General features: G+C 38.0%; 1 protein-coding gene across 3 annotated transcripts in view; it reads left to right on the forward strand.

The window, feature by feature from the left end:
• AUTS2 (AUTS2, activator of transcription and developmental regulator) overlaps positions 1–13,061 on the forward strand; it is a 1,212,799-nt gene that overhangs the window by 322,073 nt on the left and 877,665 nt on the right. For all 3 annotated transcript variants that reach the window (XM_003794208.3, XM_003794209.2, XM_023515688.1), the window contains exon 2: positions 2,698–2,910. In XM_003794208.3, coding sequence (XP_003794256.1) covers positions 2,698–2,910 — 213 coding nt within the window. The remainder of the gene's footprint in view (positions 1–2,697; positions 2,911–13,061) is intronic.

Below are 13,061 nucleotides of genomic sequence, written 5' to 3' on the forward strand. Positions count from 1 at the left end.
ACCCGGCTATTTTTGGTTGCAGTTGTCATTGTTGTTTTAACTGGCCCGGGCTGGGTCTGAACCCACCAACTTTGGTGTATGTGCTATAGGCACTGAGTCTTTCTTTCTTTCTTTCTTTTTTTTTTTGAGACAGAGTCTCACTATGTTGCCCCCAGTAGAGTTCTATGGCATCATAGCTCACAGTAACTTCAAACTCTTGGACTCAAGCATTTCTCTTGCCTCCGCCTCCCAAGTAGCTGGGATTATAGGCACCTGCCACAACGCCTAGCTATTTTTTAGAAGATGGAGTCTCACTCTGGCTCAGGCTGGTCTCAAATCTGTGAGGTCAGGCAGTCCACCTGCTTCAGCCTCTCAGAGTGCTAGGATTACAGGCCTGAGCCGCTATGCCAGCTAGATTTCTTATTTCCTGCTTCTATAAGCTTTTCTAGCTTGCTACACTATGTAGTGGAGGCGGTTTAGGATATTTTAAAGTCACCATTGTGCTTTATAGATTTGGAGGTTTTCTCTAGTTGTCTCAGTATGTATTTAGCAACCTATATATATAGACCACACACTATTAACTTGGCTTACTGAAGTACTTATTATGAGAAGCACTGGGGTTACTCAGATGAACTACTTAGTTCCTGCCCTGTTTCCCATTGTTTCAAGAGATTGTTACCAGTTGCCTCAAGGCCTTTGCACAAGCTGTTCTCTTTGCTTAGTCTTTCAGAGCTGGGTCAAATGGCAGTCATTTCCTTAGCTTCAACCCTCTCCTGTGGACTAGATAATTTCCCCTAGTTTTAGAAAACTTTACTTTTTCTTTAGAGCAGTTTGAAGTTACATTTTTGTATCATATGAATCATTCTAGGCTTTGGGAGGGTAGAGATTTTTTTCTTACACCATTATCTTCCCAGCACCTATATAGGTCTGTGGTAAAGTTGTACTTGGCATATGCTGGTTGTACAAAAGTGTATGTTGAATGAGTTAAGGTCTAAGAATAGAGAGCTTGGCATTCATTACAAGAAAAGTCTCCTTGAGGTGAGCAGCATGGCTGAGAGTCCTTGAAGTAGAAAAGTGAGGGCTTTTGAGGCCAAGCCAAAACAGTGTAAGGCCTTTCTTAGTTTGTCCAGGCTGTTAGAACAAAATACCTTAGACTGAGTAGCTTATTAACAAGAAACATTTATTTTTCACAGTTCTGGAGGCTAAGAAGTCCAAGATCAAGGTGCCAACAGATTTAGCCTCTGGTGAGGGCCCATTCCTCAAAGATAGCATCGTCTAGCTCTGCTCTCAAATGGTAGGGGGATCAACTAGTTTCCTTAGGTTCTTTGTAAGGGCCTAATCCCATCATGAGGCTTCCATACTCATGACCTAATAGCTTCCCACTATGGGGAAGATGGCTCCACCTGTTAATACCATGGCCTTGGGGAAGAGTTCAACATATAAATTTGGGCAGGGGGAGGGGAAAATGGTAAGAAACAACTCTTCAGACTATAGCAAGGCCACAAATCTCAAACTAATGAGCTTGGCTTATTTGTGGGACAACGTCAAGGAGGCCCATGTATGTCAAGTGGGGAGTACTAAGATACTGGGCAAGAGTGGAATCGATAACTACTTTGAGAATATTGGATGTAGAAAGGAGGAAAGAGAGAGAAATGGATGAAAGGAAATTATTATTTTAGTTTTGTTTTTAAATGTGCATTTAGAAGTATATAAACTGATAAACTGGAGTTGGTGAGACTCCATGAAGGAATAATTTCTGTGTACAGAGGATCATATCTACTCATTTACAAATAATCAGATGCCAGATCATTTTCATTTTAGTACTTATTATCTACAACATTATTCAGAGTCAAAGGACTTTAGTATATATCAGGTCATTTAACATTCTGTGACCAAGTTGCAGTGACTTACTCCAAGTCTTATAGTGAATAATGCCAGTGTCTAGACATTAAAACCTTAGGCATTTTAGTATCTCAGTTTTCCTGAGCTGCCTGCAGGCACAGAACAATACTAGGTCATGTGGCCTGAAATACTCATGTGTCGTTTCTACAGGTGCAGCTCTGTATTCATGGATGTCAATTACTGATGCCCCCATCCCCATCCTTAGACAGGAATAAATGTAAAAGTTACTGTTCATTTGGGTGATAATACTGTTGTTACATTTTGCAAAGATGCAAATTAAGAATGTTTATAGGAACACGTGGTAAAAATATAACACATTAAGCAATAATTTTAATCATATGAATTGACAGTTTCTTACTTGTTGGCTCACATCCATCTGGGCCTAATATGTTCAGTCTTGTGCCATTTCTTTTGAAACAGGCATGCACTTAGCACTCGTCTTCTGAAACATAACTGATGCACCAACTTGGGAAATGAGTGTATTGAGCTTCCTTGTTGAATGTCATTGTGTATTGGACGCAGCAGTGAATCAAACAAAAAGCCACTATTCACTAGGCAGCAGTGAAATCACTGTTAATGACAAATACTTGTGCTATGTTGAATTTTCTGTCCAATAGGAATAGAAAGGGTGTGTTTGTAATGGCATTAGGGATTCAGAAAAAGTCAGAGCCATGTTTCTTAGTTTTAGATATTTTTACATCCTAGTTTCCTTTTCCCCTCCCTCTTTCTAGTGACCCTGTTTAGCCAGTATATTAGGTGGATACCCTAGATACCTATGTAACCACCACTTCCTTTTCCTTCTCTTCTCTTCAATAGAAAGATGTAGCACTTAAGCCTCAGGAACGTGTGGAGAAACGCCAGACACCTTTGACCAAGAAGAAACGAGAAGCACTTACCAATGGCTTGTCCTTTCATTCCAAGAAGAGCAGACTCAGCCACCCACACCACTATAGCTCAGATCGAGAAAATGACCGCAATCTCTGCCAGCACCTTGGGAAGAGAAAGAAAATGCCGAAGGGACTCAGACAGGTGAGAAAGCTTTGGTTTGGACTTCTTTACGGCTGCAAAACCCCTTTCTTAGGTATCTGCTCCTCTGCGGTTGTTCCTAACAGGTAGAGAAATATCCTTGGTGGGTGCTGGAGTGGCTGCCTTGCAGAGTTGTGTACTTGCCTCTAAAAGAACATAAAATAATCCAATCTCAGTTATAAATCCCAGTCTGTTCATTATTTGGATTTGAAGCTTCGGCATGGCACCCTTTCAGTCAAATCTGCTCTATGCAACAAAATTTGATGCTGGTGTTACTAGTATTTAGGGCAGATAAAAGTCTTGATAATTGTCAATCAGGACAGACTAGATTATAGGAGAGAGATCCTCATAATTAGGACAAATGGAACAGGCAGATTTGATCACATACATTGTGTATCTCATGGTGCTGAAGAGCTAAAACTGGTTGTCTATGTGTGAACAGTGCCTTGCGTAAGATTTATATTTCCCAGAGAAGCTCAGATATTGTGGCATGTGGGAGTGCAGTGGCAAATAAATGAATTTACCTTTCAGTGTCTTAGTTGTTCTCTATAGCCCATAATTCAAGACTATCTTTGTGATCTGCTGGTTGTATGAAAGTGTGGTAGTGGGGCTTACTGGTCTGTTAATAATTAGGTTTCAGTGATCCACAAGAAAATATAGCTGTTGGCATTTGGGAAGCCTTTTCTGCCTGTGGAAATCCCCGCATGAGATGGATTAATAATGAGAAATGAAACTGTTTATAGCATATTTACTGCACAAATCCAGAGGCTTTAGCACCTGTGGAGTTACCTGTATCCTGGGTGTGTTTTGTTTGTTTTTGGCAGCACCATTGGGTGGGATTGACTACCACATTAAGGAAGCAGAGGAGGAATTGTGGTTTACACAGCAGGTGCTGCTAATTAGAAGCCTAACAGGTAATTTTTAGTTTGCAGATGTTTTTCTGCAGAGGGGAAGATCTGGGATCATACAAAACAGTTGTTCCAAAAACTCCCATACCTTTAAAAATCACATCATGAGCTTTACTAAATACAAATGCCTGATTCCTTCCGGGGATCTAATGAAATTTTGCTTTTAGGAAGTTTTCTGTGTGATAATGGTTAGCCTGGTTGGAAGTCAACTCTTGTAAAGAATCAAGAGTGGGTGGTTTGGTGTCAAGAGTCTTGCCTCATGGGCTGTAAAGGACATGCCCTGAGAAAACATCTGGAGTGATACATTTCCGCAGCCACTCAGACTCTCAGGATAATGCCCCAAATCTGTCAGGCATGAATGTGTATGTGTGTCCTGAAATGCTACCTTAGAGTTATAATAGTAATTATTAACATGTACTTAATGTATAACACGCTACAGTGATTCAGTGGGAAGCTTGTATAGTATAACCTGTAATTTGTACAACAACCTGCCTAGTATCATGGCTATTTACATGTGGAAATTATGGCTCAAAGAGATGAAGTGACTTGTCTGAGGCCACTTAGCAGTGAAAGGCAGAGCCAGGACTTAGATGCAGATCTCTCTGGCTCCACCGCTTTCTGTTTTCCCTATACATTCATTCCGCCTCCTTTGTTTGAGATAAGGATTGGGCGTGAAGAGAAAGTGAAGTTTAGCTAAGAGGATGGAGGTAGTCTACAAGTATTTCTAGAAAGTACCTGAGTAGTTTGGTTAGATGGAATGACTGTAGTCCTAGAAATGGCCTATGAAAACACAGGAATAAATGTGTTTAGGGAGCAGAGAAAGTGTTAGGAAGTTTGAAAGTAACCATTGAGAACTACAAGTAAAATAGGGAGGAGGTGAGAACTTAGTCTTTATTTCTGACTTGGTGAGAGAGCATTAGGTTTGCATCTTACTAGGAAATGGTACTTCCTGAGTAGACAACTTAATGCACAGCTTTCCTGTAATTATGGGAATTTGTTACTTCTCAGTAGAGAGGAAATGATATGATATATTTTTATTTTTTTCTGAGAATCTGTCCAAGGCAGCTAATCTTTTTACTCTTAGAGTGCAGTTATATACTTTTAATAGAAAGATGCGTAGTTCTAACCAGACTGTTTTTTCCTTTACGTGATTGGTTATAAAACCTTAGTTCTTGTGATGTTTTTCAATACTTTCAAAAGAAGGCTCCCCTCCCAATTATTATGAAGGTACAAATGATTAGGTTACAGTGTTTGGATTTGTTAGGTAAAGTCCCTGTCATAGTTGTGTCCCACATCCAGGAGTTGTGTCATATACTCTTAAACATTGTGCCCATTAGGTGGGAGCACACCAATACCCGTAGGCCCCCTACCCCCGTATCGAGGTTTTCTGTTGTGTGGGTGTGCATTCTGTCTACTGGCTTCATATTAGTATCCAGTACATTGGATACTTGCTTTCCATTCTTGTGATACTTTACTAAGAATATGTCAACTTTATCCAGACTTAATACAAAAGATGAAAAGTCTAAAAGAAAGCTTTTTAACTGGCACTTATTTTTCGATTGTGTTTTTAGTATAAATTCATGACTGACTTTGAAGACGCTGAGCTGGCAACTGTTTTGGTAGCTAGTTACATGTTTTGATGTGGCAAATGTGATCACTCTTCTCAATTACTTAAATGGGTTTAAAAAATTGATGAAGAAAGGAGCAGGTTATCTGTTATATAAAATAGTTTATGTCTTTCTGATCTCCCTAGGCTTATATTTGTCCTACACAGAACTATTTGCTCATGATGTAGCACATAGATATTATATTAAAAAGTTTTAGCTTTTACTAGTAAGGGCATTGTAGTTTTTTCCCCCCTCTACTTAAGACTTGTGGTGTGAGTATCAAAACCAAGGTACACAGATTTTCTCTGTAAAGGTTGCATATGTCCTCTCTGTAAGGAGCTTTATTCTCTAATCTGCAGACTAAGACACAATGAAACTACTGAGGAACACAAGGAAGTCATGTTAGCCAAATTATAACTTCCTGAGAAGCATTTTGGGAAAACTCAGTTCTTCCTAAGGCATACAGTTTAGTTGCATTTCTTTATGTCTAACTTTTAGACTGTAGAGAGTGCTTTAAAAATTTAGTACTTTGTAGTTTAAAACAGAGAGAGAGCAAACAGGTTTAAAAATAGAGTAGCAATGATGAAAAGTTGATGAGAGTTCCAAGAACTCTTGGTTTGGGTTCTGAGTGGATTTCTAAATCTTTTAGTCAGTTTGTCCTTTCTTTCTATTATGAACTAAGCCTGAGGAAATACGCTTGAGTGAGCTAGAAGAGAAAGCATTTTTAGGTAATATCAACTCTTGCAACAGATACCTGGATGGATGATTCAAATAAATCCTGTACTCTCCCTTTTTAACTGAGTTTAGGCACCAAAAAGCCATCATTCATCTAAGGGAAAAATTTCCCAGGGAAAAGGCAGCCTATTGAGATTGCTTCTGGTCATAGGAGAACATCATTTGAGAGGAAAATAAAGGAATTCAGGAATATTTCAAAGCAAGGCCAGTAGACTCTAACCTTGCTGGTGAGGATGGCTTATGTGGAATGCCCTCTGTATGGTTTAAAAATCTTTATACAAGCTGATCTGGGTAGGTATTTCTTACAGTGAATGGAAGTTTGTTCCTGTCTCTGAAAATCTGGTATGGTCTGAAATTTATAGCTGACATTGTAAATTGTAGATACCAAAAATATCTGCTGATTTCTTTGAAAAAGAGAGAGAGATCCTAGTGCTAAGTATTATATTTAAAATTAGAGCTATTAGAACTATATGTGGTAGTTGCATCTGCTTTGTGTGTTGACATTGCATGTTGGAGCAAGTGATTGTGGTAGTATAGAGGGCCCTGGTGACTAAACCACCAATTGTGTTTCTGCCTATCTTGATGGAGTAGTATATCCCATCCTGTGCTTTCTCCTGTTGAGAGTATTTGCTGCCAGATGCTGGTGTTTTATTTCATTGAGACTTAATCATGTTGTCTGAGGACGTTTTGTGACATTTTTTACTAGTAGAAATTAACTTGCAAAGGAGGATTTATAATGAAAAATTTTGAATAAACAGATCCAGTTCAAGGTGCATTTCTGAAGACCTGCTAATTAGTTTGGGGTGACCATCTAGGCCAAAATCACACAAGTATATATCCAGTTTGACTCTAGATCCTGCCTACAGGTTTCTGCAAATCAGAGCATTAGAACACTAATGTAATTTGGGATTTTACTTTTGTAATGAAAAGACATTTATAACCTTGGCTATGTGCTTTTTCATAAATACATTTGTTACAATGGTTAGAGGCCTGCAGGTACTTTGAGCTAGTATTAAGAAATGTGAGCAGTTGAACCATTTTTGTCCCATACTTCTGAATTTCAACTTTAACATGTATTGTAATTTTATTTGCTTTTAAAAAATAGAGTAGTTCCATGAAGATTATAAGCCAAGGTATGAAATAAAATTATTAATGTTTTCCTTTTTATAAATTTAAGTTGCATACTGTTTTTCCCCCTTGCCCAAACTATAGAAATATGAAAAAAATAAAAGATTGGAAAGAGTGAAATATTTGTTTATAATCTCTCTTGGAATATTGATTGACTTGAATAAGAACGAGGTGCTAGTTTTTAACATTTGGTTATCAAGGAAACCTAATCCAGGCTTGTCTCTGATCTGGAATGGATTGTGTATTATACTGAATATATTGGTTTACAGTTGGGATCGGTAAACTTGGCACCAATGTGATAATTAGTTATATGAAGGGTGTTGTGCTTTTGTTTTTATTTTATCTTGAGCATTTGTAAGCAGTAACAGTTTTGTTTTTTTTGCATTCTACAATTTTTGGTTTTGTGTCTAATAACTGTTCATTGTTGTCTTAGATACATTCTGTGAGCTTTGAATGCCGAGAAGAGTGAGTGTAACACCACTTGACTTTAGTAATAGACGAGATTTTTGGATTATTATTTGTGGCAAACAATAATTTTATACCAAGGGACATTTGTAATTCTTAATAAACATATAGTAAAAATTGACTAAAAAAGGAAACATTAGACTGGGCACTGGGAACTCAGTGGTTAGGGCGCCAGCCATATGCTCTGGGGCTGGTGAGTTCAAAACCCACCCCAGGCCTGCTAAACAAACAAACAAAAAAATAGCCGGGCATTGTGGTTGGCACCTATAGTTCCAACTGTTAGGGTGGCTGAGGCAAGAGAATTGCTTGAGCCCAAGAGTTTGAAGTTGCTGTGAGCTATGATGCAACAGCACTCTACTGAGGGCAGTAAAATAAAACTGTCTCAATTAAAAAAAAAAAAGAAAGATAGCATAGTACACATATTAGTGAGGGTTCTTCAGAGAGAAAGAACTTTTGGGATGGGATATATATGTGGATATATAAGAGGGGATTTCTTAGAGGAACTGGCTCACATGATTATGGAGGCTGAGAAATCCCATGACAGGCATCAGTAAGCTGGAGACCCTGGGATGCTAGTTGCATGACTCAGACCATGCCAGAAAGCCTGAGAACTCAGGAGGCCACTGGGGTAGGTCCTGGAGTGCAAAGTCCGGGGAACCTGAAGTTCTGATGTCCAAGGGCAGGAAAGTATATCCCAGTTTCAGGAAAGAGAGAAACCAGTTTGCTTTTCTTCTGTTTTCATTCTGTCTAAACTTTCAGCCTGTTGGAAGATACCTGGCCATGTTGAGGGTAGGATCTTTCCCACTTCCTTCACTGAGGCTCACATACCATTCCCTTCTGGAACAACCCTCATAGACATACCCCAAAATAGTACTTTATCAATTCTCTAGGTATTCTTTAATCCAGTCTAGTTGACACCTAAAATTAACCATCATAACACATTTACTACCATCTCATAAAATAAAAACTACAGAAAGAAAAGCTGAATGGGAAAAGTAAGTGCAACTAAAAAATGGGTAATATCTCAGCATGTGTCATTGTGATACCTATAGGAATTGTTCCATAAAGCAGCAACCTTTTATATTGCCCAGAGTAAGAAATTATTATACATAGTGTGCATGTGTGTGCACACAAAACTTTATTAAGGGCCATTTAATTACAGAGTGGCCATAAAGTTCATGTGAAGTTTAAAATTGCACACAAACTTTATGGACACCTTGTACTACGTGTAGTTAGAGGAGTAAGAAAGATACAGTGATGATGATTTGTAGCTCTTAACTCCAATGATTTCTTCCAGTATCACTGATTGAAGAGCAAGTGCACACTTAGCTAGTGCATACTTTTGGTAGTGGATGAGGGTAGGACAGAACTTCCTTTATTTAAAACTGCATTTTTTTTCTAACTTAATTTTACATTTTTCTCTCTTTTCAATACACAATGTTATCTGCATGTGGTCAGATATCAACTTCAGAACAAGAAATAAGCCTCCGTGTGTTCTGCTTTCTAATCTCTGTTTGCAGCAATGCCATTTCTACACAAGTCTGTACATGACAGGTAATGAGTGGGAGGAAGTAGGTGGCTGTGTGGTTTACAGTGGTGTTGGTAGGGAGCTGAGCAGATGGTTGTGATAGCCATGTGCTGTGTGATTCCCGATTCCCGTGGGAGTTGATGGTGGTGACAGGCGTCTCACAATGTGCTATTTACAGTTTGGGTTTGCAGTATTTCGTTGACATCTGAATGCTCTTTAGCAACTACTTTCATTACTGCCTTTTGGGGAGCTGCTAATTGAAAATGAAATTGTGGGTGGGCTTTAAGACAGGCAGGCACAGGCAACTCTGTGGTAAATGTTACTTATGATTGGATGTCTTGATGCCGAATTTGTAATTGATTTTCTGAGAAGGTAAAGCCAAAGATACATTTAAAGATTCAGTTCGGTGTATACACATAGGCAGAGCTGAATGTTACACCTTGACAGTTCAGAGTGTCAAATGTACATGTTCTGGGGAAAAAAAAAACCTAAGGAAATGATTGGTGATCCAGGCTGTCTGCTCCAGGGCTCACCTTTGTGTGACCTTTGAATGTGTGCAGCTGTGTAAGGTTCTTATTTTAAATCCACTAACATTTTGTGGTATTCTGTGTAAGTTTAGTACATCATCATTCTTTGTTCATTTAGCTGTTCACGTAGTTATTGTGTAGCAGAAAATCATTGTTTGATCTCTTCAACTTTGGGATACAGTTTTCCTTCAGTATCTGAAGGGATGGAGTCCAGGACCCCCCCCCCCCAAATACATTGGATACTTAAGTTTTTTGGTATAAAAATGGCTTAGTATTTGTGTATAACTAACACATATACTGTAGATTACTTATAATACCTAATACAGTGAAATGATATGTAATGACTTATTATATTGCATAGACAATAATTATAAGGAAAAAAGTCCATGCATGTTCAGTATAGAAGTAACCATGTAGGACTAATATTTTTGATCCACATTTGGTTGAATCTATATAGATGGAGAATCTGTGGCTACAGAGAGCCAAGTGTTAGACATTCAAGTTCTTACATGTAAGTTTTCCTCCTATACACCTTTTTATATGATACAACAAGGCAGTTGGGACCTCCAGGTACAGTGAAAAAAGAATGAAATGGTGGATTTGATTGGACTTTGACTGTGGATGACAAAATTGATTCTTTGACTGCCCCTAGCTATCAGATTGTGATTTGTACCTCTCATCTTCAGAGTTGTTAGCTAGAGTGTCAGTGACATTACTGAAATGATAGCTTTTGTAAGTATTTATATGTCGAATTGTTTTTTTGCCCATTCTCAAAGTAAACTTACATGGAGAAATCTTATACTGAACAAGAAATGACTTCCCCTTGTAAATGCTGTTAGCACTCTTTTTAATTAAATATGAATATAGATACAATATTATTGCATTCTTTTTAGCTTTTCCTTAGATATTTCAGTGAATATTGTCTGGGACAAAGCCAGGCTGAATTATATGCTTTATTTGACTAGGACCACTCTGTGCTCTTAGAGAGTCTCTGAGACTTGAGCTGAGAGGTCTGATGATATACTACCAGCTATATGTAACCCTCAGTCCTATTTAACCTGTTTTGCCACAGGGACCCACCTATTTTATTGCTTTTGAACTGTTGCTTGGTTTTAATGATGTTTTAAAAATCTGTTTTGGTATTCTAAATGAGTTCTGGAGCATTGTGTATTAATGCAAGTGTTGATGATTTTATACCAAGCAGATATAACAAAGTTCTTAGAGGAAATCTGGGGCTTTTCACACCTAGGTGTGTGCATACTCATACTAGTGCTCACAATCTCAGTAACAGAAATGAAAACAGCTCACCATTGCAGGCAAGTCCTGTCACGGCCTACCTGATGTCTTTCCGGGGAGTCTTGATGAGCTGTGCCGTGTGTCCTACTGAAACACTTCACCTCCATTCATTGATCACCACTCCGTAGAAGCCATCACATCTCCCATGTGTTTGTCTGCAGTAATGCTGATCATCCTGGGTCATTCTGTAATCATTGTTTGCACCTGTGTTTGCTCAGGAAGTGCTTGTGTCATACATCTTGAAAACACATAGTACAAAGCTGGGCAGGTCCTAATTGCCAATGATGGTTCTAAGGGTTTGACTTTGACCATAATTATATTGAGAAACAGTTAGCTGCATTTTCTGAGTAGGGGACATCCAGAATAATGTTTCTCAGAGGGTGATCTTTAGTCATTAAAACCACCTAGTTATTAAAAACAACTCTAGAACTTTTGTTAAAATGTAGATTCCTTGATTTCATCTCTTAATTGCAGAGTCCCTTGGATGTCAGAGTGTGGCAGCAATTTCCTTAGGTGACTCCAGTGTAGGTGCTAAAAGAGTCATACTTTTAAATAAACTGGATTATTATTTATTTATTTTTAATTGCTATGTTGTTGGCAAAACTTGTGACAAATTCTAAAATTTTTAAAACACATCTTCTGTGAAATTAATTTTATCAGTAATAGGATTCTTATTCCATAAATTTACTATTTGAATTCTCTTCCAAAATACATTGGTAAAAAAAAAAAAGGTTCTGCCAAGTGATATTGATATTCTATTTTAAAAACTAATGTTTTAAAAATGGCTACTTTCTCTAGGAGTTTACTAAAATGGACATTGTAGAATAATTGTGTTATAATTTTCTCTCCTTAAGCTACCTAGTCCTTCAACAGCTGTTTGCAAATATGCTAACTTGGAGTTGTGTATTTCCTTCTTTAGGTTCTATTTGCTTCTTTCTTTAGTTTCATTTGTAGGCAATGATATTGATCTCCTAATGTTTACAAATTTTCTGAGTCCTCCAAATTACAAAAATTGGTAGTATCTAGTGCCATTACTGGGGAGCAGATGTGAAGGGAATCTGTAAAAATTGTCTGTATATCAGTGAAGGCTAAAGGCCATCAACTGTTTATCTCATTGCCAAGAAAACTTCAGTTTAATAAAATACTGTAATTGAATTTCTGATTTTGATCCCACAGATTCAAAAGGAAATATGTTTGTTTCTAGAGCCAGAGAGAATAAAAACCACTGGAGAATTTTTGTTTGAGTAGCAAATCCTATACTTAGGATTTAAGAATTGCCTGAGGTGTTTCAACAGTAGGTAGCATTCATTTTTTATACTTCCCTGTGAAACCAGAAATGCTCTTCTCCTGATGATAAGCGCAAAATGGTCTCCTGGACAGTTGAAATTATCATATCATATGAGAAAGACTATTAATAATGAGTTTTGATTTTAAAAAAACACTATCTTAGTATTTTCTTATGAAATAATGAAGATGATGAGAAAATCTCCTGCATGTCAAGTTAAATATAAAGTTAGGTAGTAGGTCTGGCAAGTATTGCCAGAAATATCAGCATCCCACTTGCGTAATTTATTGTCACGTCTTCCTCCTACCTCTCTGTATTTAGGCCCTGAATCTGTATTTCTGAAATGAATATGGTAGTGGGGAAGACAAGGAAAGGTGTCAAAGGTATGCACTTGTATGTATGGTGTGAAGGGAAATATATTGGGACCACTTAGGAAGTATGTGCAGACTGTCCCGTGGTTCTCCAGCTAGAGTGAAATCCCATATTATTAGAAGAAGGACATGGAGTTAAAAAACCATTTCCCCTGTTATACTGGCCCTTCTCTTCTCTGTCTCTTTTCATACTTGACAGCCTTTTTCCTTCTCTCTGGGTCTTTGAACCTGCCTTCAGGTCTATGACTTTCCTCTCTGTCTTAGTCCATTTGTGTTGTTACAAAGGAATATGTGAGGCCAAGCA

The sequence above is a fragment of the Otolemur garnettii genome, unplaced genomic scaffold (genome assembly GCF_000181295.1).
Source record: "Otolemur garnettii isolate 467f Iridium unplaced genomic scaffold, OtoGar3 scaffold00077, whole genome shotgun sequence".
Lineage (NCBI taxonomy): Eukaryota > Metazoa > Chordata > Mammalia > Primates > Galagidae > Otolemur > Otolemur garnettii.